The sequence below is a fragment of the Oncorhynchus nerka genome, linkage group LG28 (genome assembly GCF_034236695.1).
Source record: "Oncorhynchus nerka isolate Pitt River linkage group LG28, Oner_Uvic_2.0, whole genome shotgun sequence".
Classification (NCBI taxonomy): Eukaryota; Metazoa; Chordata; class Actinopteri; order Salmoniformes; family Salmonidae; genus Oncorhynchus; species Oncorhynchus nerka.
The window spans coordinates 70,880,504-70,902,969 of NC_088423.1; the positions used below are offsets into that span (position 1 = coordinate 70,880,504).

Sequence of the window (22,466 nt, forward strand, 5' to 3'; positions counted from 1 at the left end):
CAAAGCACCCCCACAACATGATGCTGCCACCCCCGTGCTTTTTTGTTTCATCAGACCAGAGGGCATTTCTCCAAAAAGTACGCTCTTTGTCCCCATGTGCAGTTACTAACCATAATCTGGCTTTTTTATAGAGGTTTTGGATCAGTGGCCTCTGCCTTGCTGAGTGTCCTTTCAGGTTATGCCAATATAGGACTCATTTTACTGTGGATATAGATACTTTTGTGCCTGTTTCCTCCAGCGTCTACACAATGGCCTTTGCTGTTTTTCTGAGATTGATTTGCACTTTTCGCACCAAAATACGTTCATCTCTTGGAGACAGAATGAGTCTCCTTCCTGGAGACGGCTGCGTGGTCCCATGGTGTTTATACTTGCATACTATTGTTTGTACAGATGAACGTGGTACCTTCAGTCGATTGGAAATTGCTCCCAAAGATGAACCAGACTTGTGGAGGTCTACAATTTATTTTCTGAGGTCTTGGCTGATTTCCTTTGATTTTCCCATGATGTCAAGCAAAGAGGCGCTGCGTTTGAAGGGAGGCCTTGTAATACACCCACAGGTACACCTTCAATTGACTCAAATGATGTCAATTAGCCTATCAGAAGCTTCTAAAGAATAATTTTCTGACCCACTGGAATTGTGATACAGTGAATTCTAAGTGAAATTATCTGTCTGTAAAGAATAGTTGAAAAAATGACTTGTGTCATGCACAAAGTAGATGTCCTAACTGACTTGCCAAAACTATAGTTTGTTGACAAGAAATTTGTGGAGTGGTTGAAAAACGAGTTTTAATGACTCCAACCTAAGTGTATGCAAACTTCCGACATCAACTATATGTCATGAGATTAGTTAAACTGTTGTACCCCATCAGAACCCAGAATATAAGCTTGTTTTACTCCAATGTTTGTAGACGATGCAAATGTAAACAAACATTCTATAGCCTCAAAACATGGTTAAACTACACATTTCATACCATTGGTGGTCAGTCCTTACATCCATAGCTCTGTCTATGAATTTGAGAGTGGTTACATTTATCCAGCCCCAAACATGGATGGGGAAAACGCTTTAATATTGTTTTAATAAGGATTCTAGCTTTAAGCTTAAATGTGTTTTTGTATGATGTAGTTCATTTGTGAAGCTCACTTCCACCACATAGCAACTGCACATGTCAAATTGAGTGCTAACAAATACAGTTGAAGTCGGAAGTTTACATACACTTAGATTGGAGTCATTAAAACTCATTTTTAAACCACGCAACAAATTTCTTGTTAACAAACTGAAGGTACCACGCTCATCTGTAACAAACAATGGTACGCAAGTATAAACACCATGGGACCACGCAGCCGCCATACCGCTCAGGAATGAGACGCATTTAGTCTCCTAGAGATGAACGTACTTTGGTGCGAAAAGTGAAAATCAATTCCAGAACAACAGCAAAGGACCTCGTGGAGATGCTGGAGAAAACAGGCACAAAAGTATCTATATCCACAGTAAAACGAGTCCTATATCAACATATCCTGAAAGGCCGCTCAACAAAGAAGAAGCCACTGCTCCAAAACCACCATAAAAAAAGCCAGACTCCAGTTTGCAACTGCACATGGGGACAAAGATCGTACTTTTTGGAGAAATGTCCTCTGGTCTGATGAAACAAAAATTGAACTTTTTGGCCATAATGACCATCGTTGTGTTTGGAGGAAAAATGGGACGGCTTGCAAGCCGAAGAGCACCATCCCAACCGTGAAGCACGGGGGTGGCAGCATCATGTTGTGGGGATGCTTAGCTGCAGGAGGGACTGGTGCACTTCACAAAAATAGATGGCATCATGAGGAAGTAAAATGATGTGGATATATTGAAGCAACATGTCAAGTGGACAAGGACCCCAAGCATACTTCCAAAGTTGTGGCAAAATGGCTCAAGGACAACAAAGTCAAGGTATTGGAATGGCCATCACAAAGCCCTGACATCAATCCTATAGAAAATGTATGGGCAGAACTGAAAAAGCGTGTGCGAGCAAGGAAGCCAACAAACCTGACTCAGTTACACCAACTCTGTCAGGAGGAATGGGCCAAAATTCACCCAACTTATTGTGGGAAGCTTGTGGAAGGCTACCCAAAACGTTTGACCCAAGTTAAACAATTTAAAAGCAATGATACCAAATACTAATTCAGTGTATGTAAACTTCTGACCCACTGGGAATGTGATGAAATAAATAAAAGCTGAAATAAATCATTCTCTCTACTATTATTCTGACATTTCACATTCTTAAAATAAAGTGGTTATCCTAACTGACCTAAGACAGGGAATTTTTATTAGGATTAGATGTCAGGAATTGTGAAAAACTGAGTTTAAATCTATTTGGCTAAAGTGTATGTAAACTTCCGACTTCAACTGTACCTGTCCGATGAGTCATTGGGGCTAAATGAATGTTATAACAAAAAACTATGCAACACTTATGTTCAGAAATGGGGGAGGACGGGCTTAGTAGGCTACAGTCTATCTGTGTTAAATGCCAAGTTCAAAATACCTGCAATACATCTGATATACATTATTGAATGCCTCTGTAGCATATTTCCATAATGTACATTGACTTGTTATTATTTATTAATCTTATATGTTTATGTGATTGGGTTTCAACATACATATGGTATTACTTTTGAAAAAGAGAAATTCCAGATAAATATAATAATTCTTATCTTCACACACACTTGGGGTTCAACTGATATCATCTGGTAAAATGGGAATTCATCAGCCCAATTTCAAAAGCAAAAACACATGGAGTCAAGCAAAGACAATGTACAATTCTTGCACTTGAAAATGCCATGCAGGCTAATGTCCAACAGGTCCACTTGTTGCATAAGCAGAAAACAAAACATCTATTGCTGTTCCCGATTTCCCCCCTACAGCAAGCAGCTTTACTTCTCAACATCATGACATGTCAGGGGTTAAGTCTGATAGAAGTCAACCTATTTAATGTAGTAAATTATAATAGCATAGTTAGAGGAATCAACCGATAACACATTGTATCTTGCTGGCCCCTATTTTCAAGGGAGACAAACTGAAATATAAGATGGTAATTAACTGCAAGAAAGAGTTTTTTCCCCAATCACACAATAGGGTTAGGGTTAACCCTAACTTGTATTAAGAGCTGAATTCCACTCCATAGAAGAGAACTTGCACAGCCAAAGAATACCCTCATGCAGTTAGGTTTGTTTAGTCACGAATGAAGTGTATATCACCATGCATAGAAATAACCAAGACATTTCACCTTCTATATTCACCAACAAGCATAAACAGTTATAATTGAAAGGTTTACATTATTTGAGATACTATAAACAACACTATTAGTTAATTACACAATGATTACATAGGCCTACTCTATAAAATATATTTGCTTAAATATCAGACAAACTATATTGGAATTGTATCTGATGTGGTGACCTTGATGACGTTTAGAATTTGGTGCAAGTGAGGGCAGTCAGGCTACATAACCTATTAATATTCATGTTTCATAGCTCTGCAATAGCATCAGCGCAAACCCCTACATCCACATGGCCTACAATAAAAGGCAGTGCAAAGTTTCCCGCAACAAATTCATCCTTAAAATAGCAACAAACTGCGCATCTGTGTAACCTATAGGTAATTAATGTATATTACGAAATTCTAAAGGAATAGAAAGCTCCATAATCTCCCTTAACCTTGATCAAGACTTTCCTGAGATTAACGGACTAACGTTATAGGCCTATATTTAATAGGCATCGGATCACACGGTTTCTTCCGATGCGATGAAACTTTGTAACACATAGCAGTGGCCTTGGCTACATAATGCAACCCCAGTCCCTGTGATTTATTCAGATTTTAGCTGAGCAGGAAACAATGTATGCCGAAAAAAGGCGGATATGGAAAACAAGGATCGAACAGAGCAATGAGGCAGACATAAACATAGCTCAAAGCCCACAATAACCTACTTGTAAGAATTTATTTTTGAAATAGTTCAAATCTATATTGAATTACCAATTGTTTAAAAACTAAACAGACAAAGGGAGTTGCAAATAAGAACTGGGTAGCAATGGTCTTTTTCTTTTTCGTTTTTGCAACGTTTCAACAGTGCCCGAAAGCCAAGTAAAACCTAGCTTTGAATCCAAACACATATCAAATGTTTTCATCTACTATCTCTAGAACACCAAAATGATGTAATAATATTTTCAGATTATTTTGTAAATGTAACAGATTGTGCTTTATCAATTATATTCTCTAAAAGTATGTTGCCCGGCCCACTATCCTACACTGTGATGGCACATGGGCAATATGTGTTTAAATGTAGGCTAATATGTGTTTAAATGTAGGCCACAATATTCTACTGTCAAAGATGATCAAAAACTATCTTAAAAAAACACATCTAATCAATTCGGCAACATTGATGGATCTTGCCTATGATCGGTTGAATCAATCCCGCATATGGAAAATGGAATGCGAAGAATTTGATGGAATTTTTGTTGCCTAAACCTGATAAAATTACAAAAAATATACTTACAGTGACTTCAAGGGACGATGGATAAAATACACGACCAAAGGTGTTGGAGCAACAAGTCTTTCAGCAGAATGTTTTTGCACTGCTCCGAAAATGTTCCACTGAAATCTCCAACTCCCGGGTGAGCCAACTAAGGAGAAGAAAACAGCAACATTTTGATCCGTCATCTTGTCCAAAATTGTCATTCATAAAATAATGTACGTCCAATCGTATCCGGAATCCTGTTAGGAGTTTGAGGTTCATGCACTGGACTTACTGCGATATAATAGGGCGTATGGTCGAGCTTCTTTACAAAAATTTGAAAAATGTCAAAGATTTTCGTGTCAGTCAATACAACACTGAGTGGACAAAGTGAAAGCACCCTGTTGCAACAGCGACAAGAAACGGCAACCTAAAATCTCACCGACACACTTTTATTGTAATATAAAAATATGCCCACTCATTCTAATACCATACATTACTTCTTATTTCTAATGAAAGGCGCAACTTCATCATAACAGTGTTAGTCTGCAACCATTTTGCATATCATTAACTACATTGAAACTTACCTCAAACACCTCCGTTATTGTTATTTGTAATACAATTCGTCCCCCTTTGTTTGTCTAATGTGGGATATTACATTTTTTTGTAAACTGTGTAAAGTTATTGTTGTGTTTCTGGGCCAGCCGGATATGTGTACGTGAATCGACAGCGCACGGACAGAGATGCGAAGAATGCTCGGAATGAGAACAGGAATGAAATGAACGCGAAGAGCGAGTTTGCTTTGGGGCGGAGCAAAGGTGGCGTCATCCCGATCCTAACAGCCCTAGATAGGAGGGACAAGGCGGAAAAAAACAAGCAGAATGATCTCACAGGACACGTCGAATTCAAATTGGTGGGAGAAAGAAGAGGGAATTTCTTTGTGGAGTAAGTTCATTATATTGTAATCATCTACCTCAACAAAGCTGAATAAAAGTACATGTATGATACCTTCATCACAACCATATCAGTCATTTGAAATGTTGTTGCTTGATAAATATCACATGTGAATACAACACTGGCATTTTTATTTGACACTTCCGCAGCTGGGACATGAAATAGAGCAGATTTAGAAACATTTATCAGGTTGAACATCTGTCACCCGCCTCTCAGACTTCGGTAGCTGCATGTGTTGTAAATGGAGCATCAGTAGGCCTTATATCTTCAGAACTATATATTCAATACAGTATCATCTGAGACACAAGCAGGCTAGAACTGTGGGCTAGACCTAGTGAGCCACAATCAGTGGTACTTATGAAGTACAACCTGGTAATATGGGAGAGCAGACAATCATAAGACATGTCAAACACCATAGAGCAGGTTTGGGCTTATATGTCTGATCGTGTCTGTGCAAGCCATCCATTAGGAGGCAATGTTTTGACACCAATTCTTATGAAGAGGGATCTATGAAGATGAACGGCTGGCCTGTTGAAGACATCCATCAACATTTGTAACACATGTCTGTGCATGTTTAGAAAAGAGAGACAGAGGAAGAGAGCGATCGAGAGGAGGGGGTGGGGTTGAAGATGGAGAGAGGTGGGGTTTTGTTCTTGAACTATAGATAGTATCACACACACATGGATTGCCAGTCAACAACATCCTCTATTGCAGTTTCATTTAAATTGAGGTTCACTTCCATATTCCTTATATCAGGCAGTCTCAATTGCATCATCTTGGCGGAGCTCTACTTTAAGCTGTGATTCTTAACCACCGGCTGCATGCCTGCTTTCCAAGGGCCCCTTATCTTATCAGCTTCTCTCTTCTCCAGGGTGGTGTCTGTTCCCTCAATACCAACCTATTAACCATCAAAAGGGAGTCTTATCTATGCAAATGCAGCAAGCCCTGGAGGAACAAACCCTGCTAGCACAGCACATGTGACACCACACCAACACCTGAGTACAGTCACAGCGGTGATTCATTCACAGCCATGGGGTCATCTGTCGACAGTGTTTCACAAGCTCCTTGTTAAATATTAGCCCTGCATATCCAGGAAGCCCACCGGCGGATCCCAGCATAATGGCAAACTGTAAAATGGTTCATAGCCTTACATCAGAGCCTGTTCTCGTTGCCTTATCGGGCACATGAGTCTCCTGGCAGATTGCATCCAGGAAATGTGGCCATAAGAAAATGTGTGTGTATGTGTGTGTACCCAGTTGGGAATGTATTTGACAAGGTACAATATTGAACCAACACTCATTTCAGTGTAGAATGTGTTGTTATTCCTTCCTATGTATAGGTGAACAAGTTAAACAATAGATATTACATGTCATAATGAAGCCATAAAAGTGTTATCTGACAGCATGGGAACCCATGTGCGCGTGTGAAAACGTAACATCTGAAATTCTCGTGCCTCTCCGCTGGCAAATTATACCAAGACTAATCATTGAATCTGTGTGCATCTTTGCAAAGGATCACTGCATGTGGTGAGGGGAGAAGACAGTGCTCAACACGGCTGAACTGTTTACCCCAAAACAGACATCGCAGGTTTCTGTCCCCACCCCTCTATCCACACACAGCCTTCAAACTCTTTTATGACTGGGTGTGGCCACAGAGCAATAGGAGTGGGGGTGGAATAAGGGAGGACAGAAGGATTTTAGTGGGGAGGGCAATCCCATAATTCAGGGACAATTGATGGAACCAAACAGATATGCCTAATATAATTGTAATTGTATCAACAGAAATCTATTGGTATTTGAGCAGTGGACATCATTATCCTGTTAGATTCTATTTAGCCCTAATTTGTAATAAATATGTATTTGTTCACAGATCATTGTTTTTAACAATGACATCTTACAAGTTTAAAATATAAACTTTAACAGGACACTTTTTTAAATTACACGTTTCTCATTCAGTGTTAATTACATAGGTCTTACCCCAGATATGGATTTGCGTTCTACAGTACCATTTGTCACTACAGAAGCATCCAGGGATAGCTGCCTGCTGCCTGACACCTGGGCAGATAAGGCCCTAAAGGTCTGGTGTGGCAGGGCTTTGAACTGGAGCCTTCTGGAGCCTCTGCTCCAGGGGAGGCCTGGGGTGCTGCTGGTTGAGGAGGATGGGGAGATATTGGGGGGAGAGGTGAACCGGCTGCCCTGCCCTCCGACCTCTCCTAATCAGACGACCCTGGGAGGCCAGGTGCAGATCGTCACTGGCTTTCTGCTCTGACGGTGCACTGATTGGCTTTATTAGAAGATAGGAGAGGGGTAAGCAAGGAGCTGACTGGTGGAAAAAGCCCACATCATTTCAATCAAACTATTTAGAGAAATTGGTATTACCCAAGGTGGCTCTGGGTTAATTCGATTAATATGGTCACTTACACTTCATTTGAAATCAATTTATCTTGCATAAAGTAAAATGTTTTTCTGAAAATGAAATACCAGAACAATTCCTCAACCTGAAGGTTAAATTATTATAACAAAACAGTATATCATAGTGTGTGGCCATTTTGGTGTTGACATTGGCCAAAACTGAACATGCGTTGGAGTTTGTTTGGGAAGTATAGACATTCAAGTGTATCACGCAAACAAACCAAATGTGTTAGCAGATGCCATCTTGTGGTCACTTAGAAACAGTGCTTTGTGAACATACTAAGGAACATTGAGCAAGCTGTGTATATCGACTACTACAGTATGAACATGCCATAGTAGAGCCAGAGCTCAGTCAATGACTTACACATCATTGCAAAATGTTTTCTCTCTATGGTCTAACTGCATATGACCTTAAAACGTAAAACACTGTACACAGCCCCCACTTCAAATTAACTTTCCATGACCAATCATTGTGCTATATTGAACAATGATCAATTGAAGACAATTGAAAACAATGAAGTGTGAGGATGTCATTTTTTAAAGTTGGAAAATATATTTATCTGTGTATATAAATGAACTTTCAATAGTAACTGACCTCAAAAAAAGTGCCTTGACAAAAGGCCAAATTGTGACAAAGGGCCAAACATGAATTACTGCATACTCCACCAGTGAATTCAGCAGGCAGATTGAATTACAGACAGTGGATAACAGGGTACACCTGGGCCTCTTACAAGGAGGGGCAATTTCAGTCCTTGTGCATTCTTACCCTCTGTCTGTATGTATGTCAGTTCAGTCTGCCCATCTATCCGTTCTCTCTCTCTCGCTCTCTCTCGCTCTCTCTCTCTCTCTCTGTGCAGACACTTAGCCGGTTTCGCTAGTCTCCAGGCAACAGCTGAGGTTTTGATGTCTAAATGTTTGTGCACTAAATGTCTCTTTAATTCAATTCTGTAATGCAGTGTTTGAAGATACGGATCAATGCCTGCTGCCTTTGATGGTCATCCTGGTACTCAGAGGCATGTCATTGTACCAATCCTGCACTACAGAGAACAACAAGGACCCCATCACATGATGCAGCCAACGTGGCCATGCAGATCCTTTCATTGTTGTCTAATCATAGAGGACTATGTGCTATTTCTGAATCACATCACATGAAGGATAAGTGTGCAACCATGTGGAGAACATTTTATTCTTTGAGTACAACTCCTAAGGTACTGGAAGACCATTATACAGTAAGCATGAATCCTATCAACCCTACCCTGCACAGCCTGCATTAACAGGCCCTATCTTTATTCACATATCTTATCTCTTCATAATTACATATATACTAGGCTGCCCTGGGGCGGCAGGGTAGCCTAGTGGTTAGAGCGTTGGACTAGTAACCAAAAGGTTGCAAGTTCAAATCCCCAGGCTGACAAGGTACAAATCTGTCATTCTGCCCCTGAACAGGCAGTTAACCCACTGTTCCTAGGCTGTCATTGAAAATAAGAATTTGTTCTTAACTGACTTGCCTAGTAAAATAAAATAGTTTTCTGCCAGATCAATACAAATAGCAAGGGAGAGAGTGGATGAGTTAATCAATTGTCTGTTTTGTAGTAACCTGACACATTGTAAATATAATGAAGAACAGCTACAGCTATAGGGTTGTCTTTGAATTTGATTACCACCCCACAAAGGATAGGAACTTCTTGAAGAGGTAAGTTCTTGAAGAGGTAACGGGTAATCATTAAATAAGACACCTACATCCTGGTCAAAACATTGTTCATTGAAATAGTGTTTTTCTTTCACAGCATCGCATGTAAAACAGATAGATTAATCTAAACCGAGCAAGGCTTTCCATCTGCAAACTTCACTGTCTATTCAGCAAAAGGTATCTGCCAGTAAACCACAACCATTAGAGAGAAAGATTATGGCATAACCGATTTCTAAAATGTGATTAAAACCAGATGGGAGTGCAGATTGTATGAGGCAGAGGGTTTTACGGTATCACACAAATGTATGTTTTTAAAGCTGTTTCATGTCCTACCATTTAAAAATATATATAACTTTAGTGCTGCACATCTCTTTAGCAACAAACAGGAATGATGTGTCTCTAAACGAGATATGTATTGCTGCATATCTGCCAGTCCCTTGACCTGATTTAATTACAGAAAACCCCAAAACTCTTACCACACATAAATCAATATTTTCAATCTATAAGGAAAAAACTGATTGCACACAGGGAAAATGGCGTAAGCAATCTTCAGCAAGAAATGTAACAAACCATCTATACAAAAGGAGTACAAGGTAAAGCCTTTACAACCATATATACTACATAGAAAAAAGGAACTTCAATGAAGGACCAATTCACTCTTTCAGATCATAATCCTTGGTGCCAATCAATAGATACCAACATAAAGTGCCAACCCTGTAATAACTATGAACCACTTATCAATTGTATTACTCACTTCTTGCCTCACCTTTTGTGTGTGTGTGTCTGTGTGTGTTTTCTCAGCATCGTACACTACGGAGGCAAGAGAGTATCATGTCTGTTAGTCATGCGTAGAGGCTTATTTGATATAATGAATGGAGGGAGGGATGTAGAAGATGCGATGGGAGGGTAATTACTTTAATGGCTGCAAAAGCTCCTGTTCAAAACACTTTTGCGCACGATGGTTGATTATGGATGGTCATTTCAGCTTTCTGATGAAAACGCAGAGCTCTTAGTCCCTGGGCTTGACTGATAATAGCATGACCAGAAATGTGTCAGAACAATGAAGTACTGAAACACATTGTCACATCCTCCCCTGAAGGTCCAAGCCTTCAGTTCTGGGCTTCAATTCATGGAAATAGCGGTACTTGTTAAACGCACCACAAAAAGCAAGATGAAGACAACAGAGGGTCAGAGGTTATACAGTATGATGTATAGAAAGATAGCAACTCAGTTCACAAGAGATATGACCAAGAGTAAAAACAGAAATATCAAGAAAACAAAGAACTGAGCTATGAGTATTTTCTACTTTATTCGAAGACTCAAACAAGATAACTCACTCATTTCTCCTCTCACTCATTTCTGTGCTCAATTAAGTCAGTTGACATGACACACTAAAAGCATCTTAACTAATCTTAAGTGTCTGTAAATTGAAATAAATTAATTCCAACTCCTAAAAAGAAGCAATTAAATAAAATAAACATGCTATATAGTTCAAATCAGGCACAAAGAAATTCCACTGAAACTTCTATTGTAACCTTGTCATGCATTATGTGCTGTGCTTCACTGTACAGAAGTGTTGTTACTCAAAGGAAAAATGTGACCTTCCTATTTGCAGCTAAGCACTTAGCAAAGCCATTCAGTCTGTGTGGTTAGCAAATTCATTCATGAATTGCATGTAGAGTACCTCTACTTCTTGGGAACACTGTAAGCTAAGTTCTCGTTGTAAAGCAGCCACTTTAACCAACATCCACAGTCCCATACAGTATTATTTGTTTATGAAATGGTACAATGCCAGGTGTAACAAAAGTTGAGTAAAGTCAATCTATGTTAAAACCACCAAATCCTGATGGTATTTTAATGTAAACATGTTTTATTGAACCTTTATTTAACTAGGCAAGTCAGTTAAGAACAAATTCTTATTAACACTGGCCAAACCCGGACGCCGCTGGGCCAATTGTGCGCCGCCCTACGGGACTGCCAATCACGGCTGGTTGTGATACAGCCTGGATTCAAACCAGGGTGTCTGTAGTGACGCCTCTAGCCCTGAGATGCAGTGCCTTAGACCGCTGTGCCATTCAGCGGTCAGCATTTGACTGTGCTCTTCTATATTTCACTTGATGATATGGCATATTAACAAATACAGAGCATACAGGTTTCCATGGGAAGGAATGCCACACGTTTGCTACAGCACAAGGCCCATAATCAAACCCGCACTCAAGACCACAACATAGAAAGAAATGATTACGACCTTCAAATTAAAGTACACAACGGAATCAATTTTGGTCAAACTCCCACACTACATTCTCAGCACTACTAGCTAGTTCTGTTGAATATAGTGTTTTGTCGTCTAATTCATACTACGCTCTTGTCATTTAAAAAAAATTAACTGTACTGGGGTCTTGCTGTTCTGTAGTTGTAGTCAACATTGCACTGGAATATTACTTTGCAAACCTTTTTTTATGAATAGATTATAAACAAATAGTCAAAATTAGCCACACATCATGCTTTGCATAAGTAGAAAATATTTTAAAGAATCTAACAGCTTCAAATAATGTATCTAAAATACTATCTTTGGTAAATGATAAGCCAAAATGCCACTACAGGTAGACTATATTTAAAGTACAATGACCAGTATTAAAATATATACAATTAGACAAAGCAAACAAAGGTAAACATATGCAGTGTGGCAGTATATAAATGAATAGTGTGCACTGTATGTGGTCCCACTGCTTTAAGCACAACAACCAAAAACCTTCTGAGCCAATTCAAAACGTCTGATTTCTTTCAAAAGATGGAAGTCAATACATTGATGAGCACAAACCCAGCTGTCATACATTCAATACATCTATATTCTGATCCTTCATGTAGTCGGAAGTGAATCCAAGTAGACTTCAAACGGTGTCGGCCCGGAATGACATGGGCAAGAACAATTCAACATGGCAATGACTCAACAATAGGACGGCATAATCAATAACTCATTAAGTTAACCTTCAATAATACTGAAATATATCTGTCTTTTCATATCCAAGTACTTTACAACATACTGTGCTGTACTTGTGTTTTAGTCAGCCTTCAGCAGGACAAAGCTAACACAGGTGTGCTCTCCCTATTCGATGCATCGTGTTTGCCCTGAAATATACATCTAAACAGGGCATTTGCTTGATTGATACGTCAATATAACTGAATGAACGGCGAAGTACCAGTCGTTATTCCACATTTCTGTATTTGGTGAAGAGGTTGTAGAGTACCCTCAGAGTAGACTTCAGGTCACAGTTCACAATATCTGCCAAAAGATCAGAAAAACCAAAAGGCAGACTTTACTCTGAGAAACATTTACAAGAAAAACATCTAAATGACCCAGATTTAGAGCTGCGATGTGCGCGCTGTAATGACACCTTCTTCAAACATCTCCTGTAATTGGAACCAGCTCCTGTTGCTAGCTACTGCATACTTAAGACACATCACCTAGAAGATCTACATTAGCCCATTACATCCAGTGAGGCAAAACTGGCCTCATTCATCTATGCTATGAGGAATGATGCATTATAAAAACAGATGTTGCCTGAGCCCCATGCCTCAATGAAGCTGTTTTGATTGCAGTGAGCTTTAAGTAGGCCTATTGCTATAATTTGGCATGCAACCACCCTTTAAATCAAAGCTAAAGGGGAACACTTAATGTTACAGCCCAATGCAGTCATCATGGGCCACTCACTGGTGCTTGACCGTACCATTAAAACTATTACAGGCCTCAGTTCAATTAACACAACGGTCACATGGTTATACCCAGGGGATAAAAGTAATCCCACGTCAAATAGGGTGGCAGGTAGCCTAGCGGTTAAAAGCGTTGGGGCAGTAACTGAAAGGTTGCTGGTTCGAATCCCTAAGCTGATTAGGTGAAAAATCTTTTGATTTGCAATTGAGCAAAGCAGTGCCTGTAATTCGCTTTGGATAAGAGTGTCTGCTGAATGACAAAAATGGAAATATATGCACTCTCTCTCTGTTGTTATTATTAGAAGGCATGCTCTGACTATATATAGTGTTGAGTGAATACTGCTCCAAGGGAAAAACATTGGCACATTTTGTTTTTGTTTAATCCCAAAAGACAAAATGTTGAAATTCTGCTGTCACATACCTTTCTTTCAGAAACAATGTACGTGTACAAAATGAAGGCACTCACCCTCTGCCCGTGGCTTGGGTTTCTCCAGGCCTCCATCTTGCATCAGCTCAAAGGAGAAAGCCACATTGTGCACCTATATGGGAAAAGAGACCAGCATCAGCCATGCCAGTCCAGTAAGCAGCTCACTGTAAACTATTTGTAAGAGATTAAAATGAGTCCTATTTACATTGTAGCCTACCTTTTGGTCAAAATGCTCTGGCGTTAGGAAGAAGTTGAAGAGAGGAACAAAGTAGCCCTCAAGCAGTCCCATCAGCAACACCAGGTACACACCATCAGCAAACTGCATGACAGGTAGAACGACATACTAATAATGACCATGTTCATCATCAAATCATAAGCAGGTATATTAAAAGGGAAACAAACCTGTGTGTCCAATTCAGACACCTCCAGGTTCAACTTGTTCAAGTGTTTGTTCACAAAGGTGATCAGAGTCTGCAAGAAGGGCAGGTATTCAGTCAATTTAAATGTTACACAAACAACAAATAACTTCTATTTTTCAAAATTAGGATGGAGACTTGCCTTTTTCACCACATTCAGCTTGTCTGGTGCATGGTCAAACAAGGTGTCAAACGCATCTCGTTCTGAAATTGAATAGATGTTAAATGATTACAATAACAGAATGTTCATTTGAGTAATAAAACAGTAGTAATGTAATGGCAAACGAACTAAAATGAATGTATGGTAATATGACCCGTTTTATTTTATTAGAACAAAGTGAAAATGCTGACCATGTCTTCCTGATAGAGCCCTGCAAGAGAAGAGAACAAAGTATTTCAGCACTGGTATCGTACTGTGTAATCACAGCACTGTAGAAAGACATTAGACGAAACAGACAAGTTCAAATGAGAAGAAAAAATCAACTAGGACTTTGTTTGAACTGGAAAAAATATTAACTGAATGCAGATGGTCTAATCAAGACGGCCAGGCAGGAAGACAAAAAGATTTGCGTTGTGGTTCTATCCCAGGAGCGGTCCGATCAAACGCTGTGTGGTGGGCCTTCCTGGTGGACATGTGCCCGGGAGGCAGTGGCTTGTCTTCACGGTCCAATCTTCCCCGGCAGAGACCTGCTTCAGCAGCTGCTGCCCCTCACAGGACAACAGCCCAGGGCCCCCTCCCTCTTATCTCCAGAGCTGATTTGCACCCGTTGGACCACTATTAATCAGCTGCAGCGCCATAAAGTAGTGGTGTGGCTGGCAGGAGCAGAACCCCCGAACCCCCCCCCCCCCACACACACACACACACACACTAAATGTTCCCATCAGCATGGGGCTCCAACTGTCCATATCGGCCCCCCAAGGGGTTGGCGTGTCCGCATTGTCTTTCTGCTTTAACGCAGTCCCTCAATTGTTCCAACAGCTTCAATGCCCAGTGGACTTATTTGCTGACTGATTTGTGAACAGATATTTACAGACATGTGATTTGCCCTATAATCACCTTGTTTTGAATGACCTTTCCAAGGCAGAGTACATGATTGTGTTCGGTTTTCGTCCCTCATACTTATACCTCCATTAATGAACATAATCTTCACGGCCAAGTTTCTAAGGCCTTCTTTCCTTAAACATTGGCATTCAGTTTCAGAAATGTTTTCTTCATACCCTGGAGGGTCTGATAAAGGCCTTGTGGAAGACAGGACAAGTTGGGTAGTTTCATCCAGACATCTGTACATAGTTAGTTAAAAGGGATGACAGTGAAGACATACTCCGTGTTCCCTGTGATCTCTTCCTGAACCTGGCGAGACTGCAGGATCCCCTCCCGTTTCTGTGGGGAAAAACAGACAATTATGACATTTGACAGAAATTTTAGTTTTTTCAGGATTTCCCTTTTCATAGTACAAAATGTATCAGGAAAGGACTATACCTGTACAACCACAACTTGAATGGACACATGATCAGGTAGGCGGATGGGGGCGCGGCAGTGCTGAGACAGCGCCACCAGTAAATGGAGAATGGCCACGATGCTTTTAGCATGGACAGCTAGGGGAGAACATAGGAAGGGAAAGAGGGAAGGAATGAGAGGAATGTTTTAGTACATCCACTGGCATTGTCATTTAACAGATGATGCACACACTGGTGCACTGGAGCAGGCTTAAGATAAGAAGAAATGACATTTATTTTCACAATTATCAAGATAGGTTAAACAAAGGTCAAAAACAAAACAATGAATTCAGTGTCCTGTACAAACTGAACTTGTGTCTTTGGGGTAGAAGTAATGTGACTGTTAGAAAACTGTTACAACCAATTCCAATCTTGTTGTCTGTAATGTCAAAGCGATTCAAGTGACTGATACAACGAGCTGCAAATGACAACTTCTTGAAAGATAGAATTCCAAAATACATGTGAAATATTATAATTTACCACAAAAAAATATTACATTTACTATTTAGAGAACCTGTATGGGAGGATATGAGTGAAAAACAAAGGGACTAGTTGTCCTTTGATCACAGTCAAAAACAATCCTATTGATTTCCTCAAGGGCTTTTAGATCATCTACAAAGATAAAAAGAAAATTCAACTGTAATTTAAGAGAATTAGAGGGTTACAATTCACCAAAGAATAATAAACCAATGTGAAAAGAAACATGGCTTCAGCCTACCCTTACAAATATTGAAAAAAAATCAAATTGAAAAAGGAAACAAGACTGAGTACCATGACCTCCCACCACTTGAGACAGGGATTACTTCTATGGTCATAATGTCAGAGGGTCAGCACGGTGCAGATTAGTCCAATGTGAACTTTCTCTGTGCCTCTCTGTCACCCAACAAAATGACCAAACAAGCACGATAAAAAAATAACATGATCTTATTACATCACCTTTACGCACACCGATGGCCTTATTACATCACCTTTACGCACACCGATGGCCTTATTACATCACCTTTACGCACACCGATGGCCTTATTACATCACCTTTACGCACACCGATGGCATAATAATTATTGTGATCAACACATTCCAAAAAAACATGAACACATTCATAGAATAGCAGAATTGAAATGAAACAGCGCTCTGTGAAACATGTCACCCACAGTCAATGGTCCATTTGATGTTTCTGATTGAGACCTTCAGAGTGTCGTTGATCTTCTCCAGAACTGTCTGCAGCTTCTGCTTCTGGGCTATCTCAGACTGGGTCACCTCAGCCACATTCAGCCGCTCACCCTCCAGCTTCTCTGTAACACAAAAATAAATAAACATGTTTTATTGTCAAATACAACGAGAGCACAGGGAGGACCATCAAATCCAATTGGAATCAGACAAATTCCAGAGAATAATGTGCTGCATTGCAAGCATAGAAGGGATGTTTTGGAGGGATTTGTACCAAATAGTTTCTGCAGAACCTGCCCATCGTAGAGGTCTTCAGCCAGGTCTTTGACAATGATTCTCTCCCCCACCAGCACATCATTGATCCAGTCTATGAGTACCTGCATACAAAACATTATATGGAATTTAACAGGCACATACAAACTGTACGTTCATAAGGCCCATAATATCGCTTTCCAATGCTTTGATTGTGACATACGGCAGTCATTTTATTTCTCACACCTTCATCAGTTCTTGCAGTTTGGGGTCATTCCTGGAGTTAGGGTCAACCATGGTGCGGACCTCATTCTCCTCTAGAACCACACACATGTTTAGAATATAGACAATGAGAGAGAGTACAAGAGAGTGAGAAAGTGAGAGAGTATGTGTGTGTGTGTGTGTGTGTGTGTGTGTGTGTGTGTGTGTGTGTGTGTGTGCATGCGATACACTACAGGAGTGGAGATGGAGGCCTTACCCAGCATGGTGTCCTCTGGGTCCAGCTCAAAGGGGATGGGGCTGAGCGGCAGGTTGATGGCATTCATCCCCTCCTCCTGGAGCTCAGACACTGCAGAAGCAGGGAAGCGGAGACCTTTAGTGGCCTGACTCAATGTGTGACAGGCTAATTATTATACAACTGTACTGACACCTCCATTGAGTTAATACTCATGAAAAAATATGTCCACCCAATTTAGGGCTCTTTTCTTCAGGTTACGCTCTGCTCTTCATGCCAGGTTGTTAGTATCATGGCATGTTGATCTTACCAGAAAGAGTTGGCTCACAACGCATGTCTCTAATTATAACCTAGTCTTTGGTCACGTTCGGGTTAGCCAGGAGAGAGAGAGCTCAGTCTAGCTTTGATTAATAAGATGAAGTGCCTCATTGTAGCCAGTGATAATACTACAAGGGAGACTCCCAGAACGAGCCAATCACACTATTACCGTAAATTGGAGGAGATGTGAGAGAGTGATTGTCTATTCACTAAGCAGTCAAGGTCAGTTGCTCTGATAGCTCAGACCATGCCCTCTTTGAAAAAAACCTTTCTCTCTGAGACACATCGCCCCACACAGGACAAGGCCATCCTCTCCATCCAGTTGCTAGGCATTCATAGATCTAGGCTCGGTCTCACGCTGCTGTCCTGAGCATCCGCCTCCTTCCCTGATCATTTCACTTACCTCGCCTGGCATCGTGCAAATTGGCACATGTGGGGAATTCACACAGGTAATGTGACAACCTGACCACTCTGTCTGGTTCCTGTCCGGACCAGTTGATATTTCAGTAAGATCACTATAGCACTGATGTAGAGCTGCATAACATAAGTGATAAAGGCCTGCAGAACAAACTACGCTAGTTTTTTTTTTAGTTTCCTCCCAAACAGAGAAAGCGCCCCCTGGAGATGTCAACATCCTGTTAGTAATCAACACCAAGATCTCCCTCTGCTGTTCAGGCCTAACCCACAGAGACAGAGATCACCTTCCTCCTTCCTCACAATAAAAGAGCTGCATCCATTTGGTTCTTCAACAGATTGTTGAACCAACGCAAAAGCATCATCTGGATAATGTAAACCTCTCTGTCTGTCTCTGTCTCTCTGGTCTGAAAGGACTGCTGCTCAGTTCACAGGCAGAGACACAACATGGTTTACAATAACGCTCTTATGATTGAAATACTGTATGTTGCTGTCATGGCAGCGGAGAGGCCCTCCATGGAACAGACCCCTACAGGACCAGGTTGGACGGTATTTGTTCAGGATTTTGGTGAATGGGGCTCAGCTGCAGACTCACTTTTACATGCCCTTCAGGAGTATATATAAGGCATGTCTGTATCAAAAGATACGCTTCAAATGTAATGAATGAAAATGGGTCAAAGTGTCTTCCAAGAAACAATATAAACAATAATAGTGCTTCAGACATTTAATCATACTTGATGCTTGCTCATTTACCAAAAAGATTCAACGAAAACTCAAGTGCTTGTCTAATTAATACTTAATTATGATTTAAATCAAATGTGAAACTATGAAAGCCTTAGCAGCCTCTGGTCTGAACTCAGGCAGTGGTTGTGCTGGAGAGAGAATGGGATTTTTTCCTCAGTCCTTGGTGAACACATCTGTAATGGAATATCAGCAGTCTCTTATCCTTACATGGCAGTAGCTCAGCCATGTGTACTGTAAACACAGACACACAGCCTTCTCCCGCAATGGCTTGGACAGACACAACGTAATACAACTCAAACAGATGCTGTCCCCCCTCACCAAAAACAAAATCATCCAAATTGTTATCACAGTTATTTGATGATAGATGCAGACATCAAATATGAAGAGGGTCTTTCAGTCACCATTCCCGTTGACGTATAACTAAATGACGTCATGGAAATAGACACACCCAGCAATTACTAGCGGGCCTATACTATTACCGTATTCAAAACAACTGGGAACTCGGACATCTCTGATTTCACTCTTCAGTGCTTTCAAGACAACTGCGAACTCCGGAAAAAACGAGCTCCAACTGAGAATGTTTTTTTGAACGGTCATCCAACTCGAATTCAAAGTCGGGAACTCGTGCATCTTTCTAGAGCCCCGACTTTCCGACATGAAGATCACAGACGTCATGATTTTTTTCTCCGAGTTTCCATTTATCTTGAAAGCAGCATATAGCAAAGTTTCTTAGCTTGTTTTCAAGCAAAAACTGTCATAAATCTATTCAACAAATTGTTTAATTCTGAGGGAAAAAACGTTGGAATGTGGCTATTTATAGCATAATGTAGCCTACTGTTCAACAGGAATCGTATTTTAGTTCTAATCCTTTTTTAGCTTTCGTTATGTCAATCGTTTTATATAGATGCCTTAATAATAATCCAAATATAGCCCAATGCACGAACCTTCTTTTGCCTTTTTTCTTCTGGCCAAAGTTCCCCCAAGTTTTCCGAGGAAAGAGTCATCTTTTTTTCTTGAAGGTGGTGATTTTGGAGTCGGGGATTTGGGAGAAGAAGGTGATTTCTGTGGCGAAGAAGCCATTTCCAGTTTATTACTGGGTATTCAAGCTATTGAGACTGTTGTAGCCTATCATATAAATACAACGTTCTGCTTGTCAAAGTTTACGGAATAGCCAACGACGGAACCGGAATTCCAAGTATTTGCGCAGCCATCTGACGTCTCCCTGTTATTTGATTCCCTTACCCACCCACTTTTCATGGGATATGGGAAAAATAAGGTAGCCAATGTCCAGCTATTGGGAATAAGTATAGTAAAGCAAGAGCCGATAATGTAAAATAATCAGAGGGGTTTCGATTCTAGTCATAGGAAAATTAAGTCCAGCGAAATTATCAAACGTATTTTTCCTTTGTTTTTCTGCTACCCAGATGTATTTACCACCAGCAATATAATTATCCATCAGTTTTCTTTTACTTATGCTAAACATGCGTTTTCATGGGGCTAGAACCAGGCCAATATAGAAAATAACACCAATGATATACAGCACACTTGTTCTGCAGTCCTAACAAGGAGTGTAACAAACTTGTTCAAGGACCCCCCCAGAGTCAATTCACAGTCACATTGCAGTCCACGGGGATGAGCAGAGCGGACAGGCAGATACAACAATGAACAGTGACCTCTGCAGTGGATTCCATTTTACACCAGCATTCTACCAATGCCACTTGCTCTGCCATACTCAGTTCTGTGAAAGACAGTGAGGGGTAAGAGCAGGGCCACTTCACATATGTTTTGTGTGACTGAAAACCTCATATCGGTCTTTGCTCTGCTGTTAGAGATACATTTCTGAAATCTCATTCAACATGTCCCTGCAGCTTCTGTTGTGTTGATCACATGCAGAGGTGTCAAATGTAACTTGAGACTAGACACAATTAATGAGAGAGATCTGTGATAGGGCTTGTGTGATTATTTGTCAGTGCATGTGTTCCCCCATGGCCGTGTCAGCACTTCGATTTTCCCATGTGCTGGAGGATCCTGCTGTGGGGTGAGGCATGAGGAGCATGTTAGAGAGGAGTGGGAGCGCTGAGCCCACAGCCCTCCTCCTTACACCTCCACATCCCCTCGACCTCAGCATCCGGCCTCCTGTGCCTCCTAAACTCCCAACTGTGGTCATCTCCACAGACACAAAGAATAACAAAGAACACAACTCTAAAATGCTCCCTTTCCTCTCACTGGAGTCCCACCTCTCTATCCACCATCCAGGGCCATGCACCCTGTCACCCTACACCACGGACTACTGTCTCATCTGAGACCTTAGGTCATGAGTGCGGCTCGTAGGTGGACTCCCAGAATACACTGATCATAACGTACTGAATTAACAACATGCATCTTGACTGATGCACTGCTGTTATTACTTTTTTTGCCTTTACCTCCCTTCTCACCTCATTTTCTCACATTGTATATAGACTTGTTTATACTGTATTATTGACTGTATGTTTGTTTTACTCCATGTGTAACTCTGTGTCGTTGTATCTGTCGAACTGCTTTGCTTTATCATGGCCAGGTCGCAATTGTAAATGAGAACTTGTTCTCAACTTGCCTACCTGGTTAAATAAAGGTGAAATAAAAAAATAAATAAATAAAGAATTTCAGAACAGGGCCCAGGTTAAGGACTGTCAAGTTCACAGGCAGAGGGATCCTCAGATGCAGCAGTGACACACACAAACACATGTGCACACGTCAAAACAAACTTGAGTTATCACTGTGATAGTTGACTTTCCCTTCATAACTGGTCTCAGCTAACCCCATCTCCTACCAATTCCATCCCCAGGCATTAAATGCTGTGTCCATGACACACAAGTAATCCAATGCCAAAGAGATCTGCACAGTGCAGTTTGGTTGGGCTAAATGCTTTTAAATGGCATCTCTGTTTTCTTCAATTGCGTAAGCAAGGAGTGTGTGCCGAGTCTAAATGACTTTGCATGATTTTTTCTCAGCTGGTAATTGAATTTAATATCACTAGCCAGTTAATAAGCAGATAACCCTTATGTACTATGTAGCGTCTGGTACCTCCACTTGCCTAGGCATGTTCCATGTTAAATAACTGACGTCAAGAGGTGAGGTTATACAAAATCTATATAATAAATTAATAGAAGCGGTTATCACAACTGATAGCTAGCTATTCAGCAGGTTCCTAAAATAGAACCTGAAGTCTTTCATTTCCTTCAACTGATAGATTTTATTAGAATCTGTGTCAGTAATGGTCACATGTTGGATCTGACAGGTTGGCACTCGGTCACATTGTTTGTCAGACTGAGATGTGACCGAAGGTTGTGGTATTCAGAACACCTTAACCTTTCCATTATGAAGATATGCAGTCTGTCCTGGCCTGTTTGTCTCCAAGCTGCCTTATCTTGCAATAGAGAGGTGAGCCATATAATGGGAGCCAAACACTGGGGATCAAACAGACCCTCCCTTGAGCAATACGATTATTCAGGAAAGATTTCATCCTGTTGTAAATGACATTAAGC

The 22,466-nt window shown here is 40.7% G+C and overlaps 2 protein-coding genes across 6 annotated transcripts in view; both read right to left on the bottom strand.

Annotated features, from left to right (window-relative positions):
• The window catches only part of LOC115113636 (transcriptional enhancer factor TEF-1), a 78,124-nt gene extending 72,877 nt beyond the window's left edge, over positions 1–5,247 (bottom strand). For all 5 annotated transcript variants that reach the window (XM_029641505.2, XM_029641504.2, XM_029641503.2 and 2 more), the window contains exons 1-2: positions 5,075–5,247; positions 4,530–4,656 (exon numbers count right to left, since the gene is read on the bottom strand). The gene's annotated coding sequence lies outside the window, so the exon portion shown is untranslated. The remainder of the gene's footprint in view (positions 1–4,529; positions 4,657–5,074) is intronic.
• A 5,585-nt stretch (positions 5,248–10,832) lies between these two features.
• Positions 10,833–20,144, bottom strand: LOC115113637 (alpha-parvin). Its single transcript, XM_029641506.2, has 13 exons — positions 19,887–20,144; positions 17,491–17,580; positions 17,259–17,329; positions 17,035–17,137; positions 16,745–16,885; positions 15,577–15,692; positions 15,419–15,477; positions 14,448–14,467; positions 14,239–14,300; positions 14,083–14,151; positions 13,898–13,999; positions 13,720–13,792; positions 10,833–12,825 (listed from the first exon to the last, which is right to left on the bottom strand). Exons 1-13 carry the CDS (start codon positions 20,020–20,022, stop codon positions 12,749–12,751), a joined length of 1,119 nt encoding a protein of 372 aa, XP_029497366.2. The 5' UTR covers positions 20,023–20,144; the 3' UTR covers positions 10,833–12,748.
• Between the last annotated feature and the right edge of the window lie 2,322 nt (positions 20,145–22,466).

Coding starts and splice junctions, on each gene's coding strand:
- LOC115113637 (XM_029641506.2), bottom strand. CDS start 20,022: ATGGCTTCTTCGCCACAGAAATCACCTTCTTCTCCCAAATCCCCGACT. Junction 17,581..19,886: donor AAGAAAAAAGGCAAAAGAAG/GTTCGTGCATTG, acceptor CTGCTTCTGCAG/TGTCTGAGCTCCAGGAGGAG. Junction 17,330..17,490: donor CCCAGAGGACACCATGCTGG/GTAAGGCCTCCA, acceptor GTGTGGTTCTAG/AGGAGAATGAGGTCCGCACC.